Source organism: Helianthus annuus, chromosome 5 (genome assembly GCF_002127325.2).
Source record: "Helianthus annuus cultivar XRQ/B chromosome 5, HanXRQr2.0-SUNRISE, whole genome shotgun sequence".
NCBI lineage: Eukaryota > Viridiplantae > Streptophyta > Magnoliopsida > Asterales > Asteraceae > Helianthus > Helianthus annuus.
The window spans coordinates 169,142,007-169,156,813 of NC_035437.2; the positions used below are offsets into that span (position 1 = coordinate 169,142,007).

General features: G+C 35.6%; 1 protein-coding gene across 4 annotated transcripts; it reads left to right on the forward strand.

The window, feature by feature from the left end:
- Positions 1–3,675: 3,675 nt before the first annotated feature.
- Positions 3,676–11,900, forward strand: LOC110941942 (zinc finger BED domain-containing protein RICESLEEPER 2). Of its 4 annotated transcripts, none has more exons than XM_035990381.1 (6): positions 3,676–3,875; positions 3,988–4,064; positions 5,966–6,044; positions 7,841–8,056; positions 9,438–10,306; positions 10,868–11,900. In XM_035990381.1, the coding sequence occupies exons 2-6, from the start codon at positions 4,053–4,055 to the stop codon at positions 11,780–11,782; spliced, it is 2,091 nt and encodes a 696-aa protein (XP_035846274.1). In that variant the 5' UTR covers positions 3,676–3,875; positions 3,988–4,052; the 3' UTR covers positions 11,783–11,900. The 4 variants fall into 4 exon arrangements, with proteins under 4 accessions (XP_035846274.1, XP_022039331.1, XP_022039333.1 ...); XM_022183639.2 differs by having other exon boundaries at positions 3,680–3,875; positions 3,979–4,064; positions 7,838–8,056; XM_022183641.2 differs by having other exon boundaries at positions 3,680–3,875; positions 3,979–4,064.
- Positions 11,901–14,807: the final 2,907 nt, after the last annotated feature.

Consider the following 14,807-nt stretch of genomic DNA (forward strand, 5'->3'; position numbering starts at 1 on the left):
TTATGGATTGCTTCATAAACATGAGAGACATGCGGTTACACCTAGTCCACTTTTCATGAGTTAACTGCTCAGCAGCAGTGCTTTGAGTGGTAAGGTCCGCTGGCTTTTTCTCTCTTAGAGCATAATCGAAATCAAGCAATCCGAGAGTAAGCATGAGAGCATCCTTCCATGCAGCAAAGTTATCACCAGTTAAAGGTGGAATCCCGCAGTTGGGTGCTGATAGTGGAAATAAGATGAGCAAGTTATGATACTAAGGAAGAAAACTAATGTGATCTATGGGCACGTTAAACTAAGGCAGGCAAAATAATGACCATTTTACATAATGAAGCTGTGATAATGTCTATTACTAACATCAAAATAATAGACTTAACTAAAAATTCTACTTAAACGAAAACAAAACAGCTTTGGCCAGAAGTGTAATCATTTAAGCATATGTGCAAAGTGGTTGTAACAAATCAGCTTTGGCCAGAAATTGAAACAATCACTTTAGTTATGCACTTGCTAAGTATGCCATCTATGAAAGAATTAAATCAGCTTTGGCCAGATATTAAAACATTCATGCTTATGATGCACACTTAGCATAGCTTTCGTAATACTTGAATGATAAGTAGATGTATCAAGTCAGCTTTGGCCAGAAATGATATATCAAAAGCTCATTCAAGTTAAGCTATTTCTGGTTTTGTAAAACATTATCTGATTCTGATTAATTAACTAAGTAAATTACAAAACCATTCATTTAATAGCAAACCACCCGTTAGCGCGGATCGAACTAATGACGAGATTGCGAGTCGCAACCACGGTTTCGACTAATGACGTTATGGTTGCGAGTCGCAACTACGGTTTCGACTAGTCACGTTATGGTTGCGAGTCGCAACTACGGTTTCGACTAATCACGTTATGGTTGCGAGTCGTAACCTCATGGTTGCGAGTGATGACATTCTGGTTGCGAGTAGCAACCTCATGATTGCGACTAATGACGTTATGGTTGCGAGTAGCAACCTCATGGTTGCGAGTCATGACGTTATGGTTGCGAGTAGCAACCTCATGGTCTCGACTAATGACGTTATGGTTGCGAGTAGCAACCTCGTGGTCTCGAGTAGCAACCTCGTGGTTGCGAGTAGCAACCTCATGGTTGCGAGTAGCAACCTCGTTAACAGCTGTAATTGTGATATCATAACCGAAAATTCGAAATCTAAGGGATTAAAAGATATCCTTTCCTGTTTAAGCTGATCTAATTCTGTTAACTGATTTCGAAATTTCAATCTCTTTATCTTTTAACAGTTTTCTAAAAAATTTAGAGGATAAAATTAGATCAAAATCAGGAAAAACACTTAATAATCCAAATCATATTCCAAAACATAACAGAATATTCGAATTTTCACATAAACATGATGAACCCTAATCATAAAAAATAAAATTCTGGAACCCGAAACCTGAATTTTTAATAATTTTACTAAACAGATTTCGGTTAAAACATGATCTAGTTAATTCGGTGAACAAACAATTAATCCTTTCATCGAAAATCATGATTTCGAGTCGATTCTTATGACTCGAAACCGGCTGTCAAGTTCATACGGTTTCAAAAAATTCCGTTTTCCAAGTTTCAATCCCAGAATTATGGATACGAAAACAGAACTGACTAATCAACATATGCTCTGATACCACATGTTGGTTCAGTTCTGTTTATGCATAAAGGAAAACAATATAATCATACCTGTCACAGCAGATAGTGCAGAGGAGAATCCTGTGAGAGAGTTCGACATGCCTGTCATCTTGATTTGGTTCCTCCTTAGGGTGCTAACTGATGATGGTGCTAAGAAAACCGAAAAGGGATATCGGCTTTGGAGAGGAGGCCGAAACTAATGATGTTATGATCTAATGGGGTGTGAATTGTGAAAACTGAGTAACCCTTAAACCTCCACATAACTCTCCTTATATAAGCACCCAGGAGGAAACCTAATTAGTTACTAAGGGTAATATGGTCCATCAACAATTACCAACTAATTAATAATAGGTTCTAATATATTTTGATCTCTATAATGTAAATGATTAAGATGGCTATAGATTAAATATTAAACATAATATATTTAATCTTACATGGAGTTCTAATGAATCAAATTAAGAAATGGGTTTGTGAAGGGGTAAGGTCGCAAAAACATCATATCAAGTACTTAAGACCATTCCACAACCTCGTCTTCCAAACCTCTTTAGGCCTTGCGCGGCCACGTACTGGTCCTACAAAAAGTTAAGAAGAAAATCAGCAGATAACACCCGCGCGCCAAAAGGAAGTAAATAAGTCCTTGCGCCATTTCTCTATAACAAAGGGGTAGAAATCCCAACAAATACTTCCACTCCAATAATACCAAGACTTGGATATTATTTGCTAAGATGATACCACACAGTAAGAGTCACACTGGATTATGGCAATAATCTTCTAGAAGACTAAATCATGCACTACCAGACGGTTATAACCGCCTGAGCCACGTGTCATCACCCCGTTCTCCTTAGAAATCACGATGATGGCATGGAATTGGAGATAAACCTCCACTTGCCCACTTTCCACGTGGCAAATCCCCAGCCTTCGATTAAGATCGCGATCCGTGTGCTATCACAATCCGATCTAAAGGATCAACGGAAGAAAAATAATTGCTTCCGTTAATATTTCAACAACGAGTTTTCCCGCCCAAATTACCGGCTATAAATAAGAGAATAATTCAGGTATGAACTCCAAGTTACACACACTTCGTCAAATACTTCTTCTTCTTGAATAAACACATACTTATTCTCACGCTGGAGTCGGGTCAAGGAGAGAACCTCCCTTCTCCCCTTGACGAGGCTAACCCGGTGTTTGTTTTGCAGTACTCACCGGAGAAGAAGATCAACTCATTCGAATCGAGCGAGAGAGAATTACCCCCTTTATGCAGAACCTAACCCCTAGATAATTTGATTCCGGTCATTTATCTAGTGTTTATTCAGTTTGTGGATTTGATTAATAGAAAATAGGTTTTTAACAATAACAATTGAAAGTTACTAATTTGTTGGGAGTCGTTGAATTAAAAATAGGTTTAATAAAAAAATATTACATATTTTAGGACTAAAGAAACAAAGGGAAAATATTTTTCTAAATATAAAATAAAAAACTGGCATTTTAATTAAAAATCCGTCATTGTTTAGATTTTCCACATCATATTATAGAATAAAAAAAATTAATGAAACATGACACATCATCATTGGTAACATGATAAATACATAGTATTAGAACAATAAATGAAACTTTAACGACTTTAGTGAGACAAAAAGAGTTCGAGTAACTTAACTAAAACAGTCTCCAAATTTGGTTATATTTCAACGAAGTTACCCCATTTTTTTATGTACGTCCTAACATTTAAAACATACCCCATCAATATCACCACTGCCACAATACGCATCCGCCAACATCACCACCTAGTTTACAAAAATCTCACATCACAGATCCAAATTATCTACCACATGTGACCTTTTCCTGCTGGACATTCACCATGTCTTATATTTTTTTTTAACTAAAAACAACTACAAAAAACAAAAAAAAAACAATATAATAACTAAAAAAGAGAAAAAGAACAAAAAAGAAATGGCAAAATCGTAAATAATGCATAAGGAAGCGATTATATCACATCCTACGGCTGGCTCGACTCCATCACTAATCTCGCTTCTTCACTTTCTCCGCCTTTGTCTGAACTCTCTCTCTCTCTCTCTCTCTCTCTCTCTCCAAGCTCGGCTCCGATCCGGCTAAGATCCAGCTCCCACACTTTCTCTCTCCTCTTCGATCTCCCTCTTTTCTTCTTTCAAAACTCTTACAAACTTTCTCAACACACGCATCACCTTCACCCTCAAATGTACGTACCATCGATCACTTTAATTACTTCAATTTACAGCCTCGATTTCATGTTTTTGTTTCATTCTCGATGTTTTCAACGCTTTTGATTTTGCTGATTTCAGATTGTACAGGTTGAAAGTGAAGATCCGTACAGATTGTTTCGAACAGTTGGTAGCTCACTTTTGACTGACTTCTCATGCAGTTTGGGGTAAGATTGTACTGGTTTGTTGAGTTTTGATTGTTAATTTTGTTTGTGTGTTCATCTGTTTGGATTATTGAATTAGGTTATGTAACATTTGTGGATTATTTCTTGAGCTGGTAATTCCTGACTGGTTTGAGAAACTATAACATGTTTAAGAAAAAGTACACTAGGCAAATTTTATATACTTTTAAAATGAGTAGGAGGTTAATATTGTTTGATACCTGTGTTAATTGCGTCGTCTCTGACCTGTTAACTAAGCACTCAAATCGCGGTGCTATAGCGGTTAGCGGACCTCAGGGTGTGTGTAGTGGTCCAAATAGCGGTGGCCTATAGCGGTTCCGCTATTAGCGGCGCTAAATACCGCTATTTGGAAACCTATATAGCGGTTATAGCACTAGCGCAGTAGAATGAGGCAACACAGTAACGCATGTAGGTGTTTGATTGTGTTAATTCTTAAATTATGTTAGATTTGCAACAGGTTTTTGATAATGGAATGATATTACTATGAATTTTGATATTACTGTTAATATTTTTCAAAGATATATTTATATATATATATATAAATGCATAAATTATGCATGGTATAAAAATTACCGCTATATCACCGCTATACCACCGCTATAACCTATATATCATATAGCGGACCTTGACCGCTATTCGATTTTGGACCGCTATAACTGCATAGCCTGTTAAACACGATAAGACCTGTTTTACGGCCTTAAATTTTTTTTCATTATATACCGGTTCCTTGATTTAGTTATGTTGAACCTTGATTGGTAATTCAGTTCAGTGTGTTTATTTGTTTGAAGGTGTTTGGATTATTGAATTAGGTTATGTAACATTTGTGAATTGTTTTATCAGTATACCGGTTCCTTGATTTAGTTCTGTTGAGTTTTGATTGTTAATTCAGTTTAGTGTGTGTATTTGTGTGAAGGTGTTTGGGTTATTGAATTAGGTTATGTAACATTTGTGAATTGTTTTATCATTTACTGGTTCCTTGATTTAGTTCTGTTGAGTTTTGATTGTTAATTCAGTTTAGTGTGTGTATTTGTGTGAAGGTGTTTGGATTATTGAATTAGGTTATGTAACATTTGCGAATTGTTTTATCAATATACCGGTTCCTTGATTTAGAGGGTGTTTGGGGTTGAGTTTTGAAAATAGATTATGCGTTTTGAATAATCAGAATCAGATAATTAACTGTAACAAAACTTGATGTTGAATGATAGTGTTTGGATTTGATTATGTTGCTTGATACTACAATAATCAGATAATCAACTATTTGAGTGTTTGGCAAATGTATATTTAAAAAAATAAACAAGTGAAAATCTTTTTCTAAACGCAAATAATCAATTTTTGGAAAACTGCGTTTTGTTGCAGGAGGAGGCGGAGGGGGGGGGGGGGGGGAGGGGGGAGCTGCTTTTGGAAAACTGCGTTTTGTAACTTTCTAAACGCAAATAATCAATTTTTTAATTTTTTAACCCAAACACTCAAAACTGATTATTTACGATTTCAAAACTGAATAATCTAAAAATCTCCTTCAAAACTCAACCCCAAACACCCTCTTAGTTCTGTTGAGTTTTGATTGTTAATTATTCAGTTTAGTGCGTGTATTTGTGTGAAGGTGTTTGGATTATTGAATTAGGTTATGTAACATTTGTGAATTGTTTTATTATGTGATTAATTTTGTTAGTTGATGAGTTAATTATGTTGATGTATATGTTTAACATATTTATGCCAAACACTCTAAAACTCAAGTTGCAATAATCACTTTAGACACACATCCAAACACCCATGAAAAGTGTTTTTATTGCAACTTTGGTTTTGCTTTACTAACTTCGTTAATTCAATGGCGTTGGAATCTAAGTTTCTGGTTATTTAGTAATAACTTCTTTTCACTCATATTATAGCTCCAGGCAAGTGTTGTTGGTGGGAAAACTGGAGGCTTAATGGATTGGAGTGTAAACAACTCATACAAAAACCTAAAAGGTAGCTTGATTTCTTGCAGTATTTATACCTTTTTTATTTTTCCTGGTTGTAAGTTTGTAACAGTTTAAATCATTGAACTTGATTGGAATCAAACAATAAGCCATTCATGAAAAATAGCGTAAATTCAGATGCTTTAACCAATGGCCAAGTTGCCTGTATTGGAAAATCAGATTAACCATTATTTAACACCAATTATTACTTCATTTTGCGGGCCCCATGCACAAGATGTTAGACTGGTTGTGGGTAGGGGCCATGGGAAAAACATATTTACCATGGAAAAAAATAATGCTATAATAGTGCATCCCCTGGAAAAATTTGTTATTATTATGCATACACCGGTCAATAGGGAGCATGACCAGTTGATTGGTTTTAGAAGAAATACAGATGGGACCCACAAATGGATAATGGAGAGGGAATAAAATGATATAAACAACTAGAACCGGTAAAGTGATCAACCAATGAAGGTTTGATGTCTAGAACATAGTTAACATGTACCTTCGGCTAACCCACACTCTAAATAACCACACATTGACCTGGGGGCCGGGGTATCTTTTCATATATTCATATGGATAAGTATATGGCTTCTTGTTTGAAGCTTTTATTAATGGAAAAGTGGATTTCAACTCCCATCTATACTTATTGGCCAACAACAGTCCCAACTAACGAAATGTTTTGTGACAGTCCGAACTTTTAACCTATTATCTCCCAGCGAGCTTTTTCTAACTGGGGTCTAACCCAATTAGTTTTTGCTGACGTGGACTGCACATAAGCATTCCACGCCATCAAAAGTTTGACTTTTATGCCACATAAGCAGTCCACGTTATCAAAACTTTGACTTTTGCTACATAAGCAGTCCACGTCAGCAAAAAACTAACGGTGTTAGACCTCAGTTATAAAAAGCTCGTTGGGAAAAAATAGGTTAAAAGTTGGGACTATCACAAAACATTTCATTAGTTGCAACTGTCGTCGGCCAATAGGTAACAGTTGGGATTATTTAAATCCAATTTTCCTTTATTAATCTAAGATGTAACCAAGTTCAGTTTCCTTGTAAGCTATGTAGTTAATATCCCGATATATCGGTTATCGGTCCCCTGCCGAGATATCGGTACAAGATATCGGTAAGAATATCGGTACCGATAATATCAGCGATATTGACCGAGATTTGACCAATAAATCACCGATTTTCCCGATATCAGTACCTTTCTTCTTAGTTCTATTATCTGTCTTTTTTCTTATTGTTGCTATTAGTGTTTTAAGTCTTAATTGTTAGTTGTTATTGTTAAATGTTAGTGTTTTAAGTCTTGGTAAGTTCCTACTTACTACAATTGTTAATGTTTTGCAAGTTGCAAAAGGTTAATTTGTTAATGGTAAGAGAGTATACTGAATTGTTAGTGTTAAATTGCTATATATATATAAATTTAGCATGATATTAAAATTACCGATATCCTACCGCGATAACCGATATCTCAAATATCGGTTCTTGACCGATACCCGATATTTTACCGCATTAACTACTCAGCTTGTAAGTTGTAACTGAGATGTATATTGCAGTAGGAACACAAGATGATTTTGAATTACTAGTGCTCCCCCATGCCTATTAGAACAAAGACGACATTATCTTAATAATTAGGTAGTTTGACGTAATCTTTCATCTCCATATTGCTTGTTACCACATATAGCATGCTCATCTGAACTTTCAGTTTACCATTTTTAAAGACATTTAATTATAAAATTCATTATATTATGATTACAGTGATATATTTCTGTCTCATTATTTGGTTTCTAAACTAAAGTAGATATGGAACCCAAATCTGTGATGGATGTGGCACTCATTCCAATTATGGAACCAATAGACGGTGCACCTGGCACTTCAGACAAAGCGGATCATACAACAAAACCGAGAAAGAAGACAATGACTTCTATTTACCTTAAATTCTTTGAAACAACATCAGATGGCAAGAATCGAAAGTGCAAGTTCTGTGGTCAAAGCTATTCAATTTCTACAGCCACTGGTACTTCCTTTGCATTATTTCTAGATTATATAACTTTATTTTATATATAAATTACAGGTGGCATAATGGGTGGGGTGGATAAGAGCATTCACATCCCTTCCACCAAATATTTGTGAGTGTGTTTTTTATATTATAAAAAAAGTGGTTGTAAGTGGAGAAGAGTGAAAATGTTACTGTTCATATGTATATTTGAGGGGACACTGTTCACACTCTACAATTTTTTAATATATTTTGAAAGTGGTTATGAGTGAAAGAGAGAGAAAAGGTAATGATAAAAGTATAAAAAATATTATTTAATTGAAAGGGAGAGAAAATGTAGTGATTTTTAGTGTAATTATAACTATTGTTTCTACCTTATAATTTATAAGGTAGAAATGGTGGAAGGCATCCAGCTCCCTAAAAATATACATACATTCCACTAAAAAACAACTCTTATATCAATATATTTTCACTAAAAACAAATATTTTTTCTCTCTCCTTTTCAATTAAATAATATTTTTATACCTTTATCATTACATTTTTCTCTCTCCTTCACTCACAACCACTTTCAATATATATTAAAAAATTATAGTGGGTGAACAGTGTCCCCCCAAATATATAGATGAACAGTAACATTTTCTCTCCCCTTCACTCACAACCACTTTTTATACTCTTTATATTTTAAAAACCCCACACACAGATTTTGATTCCCAGGATGTGAATGCTCAACAGATCAAAACAAGTTTTGATACGGTTAAAACCTTTTGTCCAAAATTCTGAATCTATATATACAACTAGTCGTCAAATATGATTGCAAAAATTACATTATTCTATAACACTCTAATTTTGTGGATAAAAAGGATGAGTAAAGTACACGGATGGTCCCTGTGGTTTACCTAAATTTTGGATTTGGTCCTTAGTTTTCTAAAAGTACACGGGTGGTCCCTGTAGTTTGCACTTTGTAACACATTTAGTCCCCAACTTTTTCCAAAAGTACATGGATGGACCCTGTGGTTTGCACTTTGTAATTCATTTAGTCGCTAACGTGAACCTGCTGAAATCTTTAGATTTGTTGGCTGAGGACTAAATGCGTCACAAAGTGCAAACCATAGGGACCATCCGTGTACTTTTTGAAAGCTAGGGACCAAATCCAAAATTTTGGCAAACCACAAGGACCATTCGTGTACTTTGCTCTAAAAAGTGTTTAGAAGGTTTTATGCAATAAAAATAACTCTTTGAGCAACTGTTGACCCACTTCTTTTAAGGCAATTTTTTACTTTTACCCCATTGGTCCGTTTAAGCTAGGACATAACCTGAATCACCCATTGCCACCTCTAGTAGATAATCTAATCTAACTGTCAAGTTTTAACCCACACATTTCTGTTTTATTTTATTATTGAAGGCAATTTGGGCAGGCACCTCAGCAACCGTCATCCGGGGTATGATAAGTCCGATGATTCTGTCTCCACCCCAGTCTCGCAACCCATTGTAGTAAAAAAGCCTCAAACCCAAGCCAAAGCGTCCCGTGTTGACTTTGACCATCTAAACTGGCTGCTCACAAAATGGCTCATTTTAGCATCTTTATCTCCTTCAACATTTGAAGAAAAATGGCTATCAAATTCCTTCAAGTTCCTTAACCCAAACGTCCACATTTGGTCTAGCGAAAAGTTCCAAGCGGTGCTAAACGAAGTTTTTAAAAGCATGCGGGAAGACATACGGTGCATGTTAGCAAACGTTACTTCAAAAGTCTCTATTACCCTCGAGTTTTGGACATCATACCAACAAATCTTTTACATGAGTGTTAGTTGTCAATGGATCGATGAACAATGGTCGTTTCACAGATTACTACTCGATATTTCTCGCGTTCCTTCACCGTACGGCAGTTCAGAAATTTATCACACGTTAACCAAAGTTTTGAAACTTTATACTCTAGAGAGTCGTATTCTTTCATGTACTCATGATAACAGTACAAATGCGTTTCATGCTTACCATACTCTTAAAGAGGATCTTGCTAGCCAAAAACCGAACCCTTTTTGCTACGTTCCATGTGCTGCCCATGCATTGAGTTCGGTTATAGATGACGGTTTGAGATCAACCAAATCGGTAATCGCAAAGATTAGGGAGTTTGCTTTGGAGATTAATTCATCGTCAGAGATGATAGAAGAATTTAATCAGTCGACAACAAATTATCAAGAAGGTAGCTGGAAATTTCCTCTTGATGTTTCGGCTAGATGGAGTGGCACTTATCAAATGCTTGACATTGTTCGTAAGGTATATACGCATATATTAATACTAATCTTCACCATATTGGTTAATTGCATAAAAAGTAAAAGAGTAAAATGTCATTTTCGTCCCTGAGGTTTGGCCAGTTTTGCGACTTTCGTCCAAAGGTTTGTTTTTTCGCATCTAGATCCAAAAGGTTTGAAATCTTGCCATAGTCATCCGGCTCGTTAACTCCATCCATTTTTCTCCGTTAAGTTAGGGGTATTTCTGTCTTTTTTGCTAACTTAAAGGGCAATTTGGTCTTTTTCGCTCTATGTAAAAAGACCAAATATCCCTGAAAACGACCGAATTGCCCTTAAACAAAAAAGACGAAATACCTCTGATTTAACGGAGAAAAATGGATGGAGTTAACAAGCCGGATGAAAATGGTAAGGTTTCAAACCCTTTGGACGAAATTGGCCAAACCTCAGGGACGAAAATGGCATTTTACTCAAAGTAAACAGTTGGTTGTTTGACATGTAAATTTGACCAAGTTTGTTACCTTTTTATGAAATTGACCCTAATCTTTTGCAACTTGTTTTCGTTCTTGTAATTATTCATAACATGCAGGCAAGCAAAACTATGGAAGCGATTATCAGGAAGCATGACGAAACACTTGGTAGGTTGCTACTAAACTCAACAGAGAAGAACGCGATAAATCTGATACACACGTATCTTGAACCATTCTACAAAACCACAAATGACATATGCACAAACAAATTACCAACCGTCGGATTAGTTCTCTTCTTCATGGATCACATTTCCGAGACTATAGCCGCATGCAGAGAATCCCGTCACAGTCCAGACTGGCTTAAAAATGCCGCAATCGACATGGGTACAAAAGTCAGATGCTACAACGATCAAGTTTCTAACATTTTCACCTACATGACTGCAATCCTCGATCCCCGTATTAAAATCGAGTTGATTCCCGAAAGTCTAAACTTAGATAACTATCTTGAGGAAGCCAGGAGTCATTTTGTGCGAAATTACTCAACTACCCATTTCTCGTCAGTGGCTACATCTTACGGAAGTACCCAAGAGTTAGAAGATGGAGGGAACAATAATGTGTCGTTTGCTGAGGAAATCGCGCGTAAAAGACGAAGGGCAGCCATGGGGACGGCAACCGATGAGTTGACTCAGTATTTATCCGAACCCACGGCTCCCATACCGACCGATGTGTTAGAATGGTGGAAAGTAAATAGCACACGGTACCCACGATTGTCTGTAATGGCTCGGGATTTCTTGGCGGTTCAAGCCACGTCAATGGCACCGGAGGATTTGTTTTGTAGTAAAGGGGATGAAGTCGAAAGGGCGAAACAGTCGATTCCATATTCGAGTATTCAGTGTGTTCTTTGCATTAGATCATGGATCGAATCTGGGATGAAACTAAAATATAAATCGACCGAGATTGATTATGAGAGGTTGATGGAGTTAGCAGGTGTGGGAGAGGATGTAGCAGGGTGTTCTGAGAAGAAACATAAATAGGGTCAAATGGGTTGGTTTGCTTTTTAGTGTTAACTAGAAATACAACCCGCCGCAATGCGGCGGAGATTCTTTAGTTATAACTAAGTCGATTTAGGACGCGCACGTTATGTTGAACCTATCAAACGGGAAAAAAATAGACGATGTAAAAACGTTTACCCACACACGCACGCATGTTGCGTCATGTTAACTCGCAAAATTTAGAACGAAACGTGAAAACGTTAAACCAAAGACGCATGTTGCGATGTGTTAAGTCACAAAATTTAGAACGAAGCATAAAGCGAAAATTTTGCGGAAAATGAAAACTATAAAGGACCAAAGTTGAAAGTAAAAAAAGTTGTGAGGATAGATTAAAAAGTTTTGTGTTAAAGTAAAAAAACAAATAGTTTTGGGTTAAAAGTGATTTATGAAATACTTTTGGGTGAAAAGTAAAAAATCAATTTAAAAAAAAAAACCCAAAGCTAAGGTTACAAAAACCATATGCATAACCATTTTTTCTTTGAAAAACCCTCAAAGCCAAGATTACAACACATAAGTAAAAAAAAAAAAAAAAATACAAAATGGTTAAATCGCAAAAGATGGAAACTTTTGAATTGAAAAATCAAATTAATCAAAGTGGTTAAATTGTATAAGATGGAAACTTTTGAATTAGAAGTGAAAAATCAAATTAATCAAAAGGGGTTAAATTACCAAAATTGAAACTTTAAACTTAAATTGTCAAATATTAAAACTTTAGGGTTAAAAAGGAAACAAATATTAAAACTTTAAACTTAAATTGTCAAAGATTAAAACTTTAGGGTTAAAAAGGAAAATTTCAATTTTTTTTTGAAAAACACCCTAAACCAATGTTACAAGTCATATATGCATAAACATGTTGGTTCTTTATAATGTTTAAATTTTAATGTAAAATTAGGTTTAGTAATTTGTTGATGTACAGATTGTAGAGGATATTGACGTTATTTCTAACCCATTTTATTAGTCTTTGGAACACCAACTTTTATGTGTGTGTTTTTGATGCAACGAGTTTAAAAGGTAAAATCAAACATGTATTGGATAAATTAACCATTGCATTGTATGTATTGTATATCGAGGGCTGTAAACGAGCCAGGGTGGGGTCGAGCTCAAGTTTGAAATTAATCCAGGCGGTTAAACTTGGCTTGAGCTTTACGTCTGAGTTAAACGAGCCTAAGAACAGCCAGCGAGCCGAGCCAAGCTTAGCTCGAGCTGGGCTTGGTTACAAAATGAGCCAGCTTGGTTCACGTCATCTCAAATTGAGTTTTTTAGCTAGTTTTTCTCGAGCTTCTTTCGAGCGAGCTACAAGCCGAGCTACGAGTCGCGAGCTTTATGAACATATTGTTGTGAATAATTGGGTACAATTGCGATTTATATGTGTGGATAAATGCCTTTTAGTCTGGAATAATTACGGTAGGATATCTAGTCTAGCACTTTGCGAGCGAAGCTAAGTTCTCAGAAAGAGAAACCAAAGGGTTGATAGCCGTTTCGTGAAGATATCGACTTAATCCGCTCTTGAAGATATTAACTTAATCCGTGCGTGAATTTTTTTTTTTTTTTTTTTTTTTGAATTTGCACAGCTCTTCTAAAGCAGCTTAAATCCAAGCAAAGTCAGTGTGCCAACAGGCACTTGTATCCAAACTCTGGTGAGGAACAAGAAACGACGTGTTGTTTGTGAACAGGATATGAATCAGGATCTAGAAAAACGATTTTGTATGTGCGTCGATTTTCCTTTTATGCGAAAAACATGCAATGAGAGATTATATACCGGGCATTAGATATGTCCTGTGAGTTCCTACATCATGTTTAGCCGAAGGTGAATAAGGTGGTTTAACCTTAGTTGATATTTAGGGATTGTAGTCTACATGCATGAATACGTTTCGGACTGCCTATGGCATCTTGCCTCGTCTTACAAGGTCTTATATATTACAGAGTGCATGTGAAGTACTGCCTCGTCTTCTTCTTACAAGGTATATGCTGAACACTTGATATGCATAGTGAAACCATATGTATATAAATTATATGTGAAGCCGTGGTGGTGTGTTTTCTATCACATGAGTTGTGATAATTCGGCAACCAAGGATTAAATCCCCATTGAAGTCTTCTTGAGAAAATCAGTCACTTTCGAGTGCAAATGTTGGATCAAAGCAAATGTGTTATATGTGAAATTCGTATGCCAACTTGTAGTTATTTTTGTTTCTTGCACACTTGTTTGGAACCCTTATATGTTGGTCAAACATGGGGCATTTTCTTAGGTATAAAACATTACAATTACTACAACGTTACACTTGTTCCAAGGCCTTTATTATCTATAGGAGTAGGATTAAATACAAATCACTCATACAAACTATAAGAACCATTTAAAAAGTGTCACATAGCACCCAACCAATTATAGACAAATAATAAAATAATATCCTAAATAATATCAATTATATTGAACTCCCTATAAATATGCTAACAAGCAATTAATTCTTTATTTGAATCTTTCTTTTGTTTTCAATGTGCTAATTAAGAAAAGTGCTGATATCATTCAAATATGTGCTAAAATCAATTATCTTGATTAATTTTCATGTACTAATATAATTCAAAAGTGCTACTTTTATGTATGTATTGTTTTGGTATGTGCTAATTTAACTTTTTTTAAGTGCTAGGATCTATTCTTACAGTTTTTAGGATAAATATGGTTTGTACCAGAACCAACCCCTTATTATCTACATAGGCCTCATTTGAGGTATTTTGTTAGGTATAAACCTTACATTTCTATTACTAGTGTTGAAATAGAATTTAATATATGATCATGTTGCATTTGATTACAAAATTAGAAAAATGAAATACAATTTCATGTCATAAGGTGATCTAGACTGATTTCACTGGCAGAGATGATCCCCAAAAAATGGCATGTTACCCATGGTAGGGGTTATGTATAATTTCTACGGGAGCTATGCTTCTCACCTGACTAAACCAATGAATGCATTTTAACACCAAGAAGTCGCCTATAGGCGACAACCCCCTAGTG

What these genes read in the sequence shown, in the direction of transcription:
- LOC110941942 (XM_022183639.2), top strand. An exon ending in TTCAATTTCTACAGCCACTG is followed by an intron (nt 8,057 to 9,437) that starts GTACTTCCTTTG and finishes TTATTATTGAAG; the next exon opens with GCAATTTGGGCAGGCACCTC. An exon ending in TGCTTGACATTGTTCGTAAG is followed by an intron (nt 10,307 to 10,867) that starts GTATATACGCAT and finishes CATAACATGCAG; the next exon opens with GCAAGCAAAACTATGGAAGC.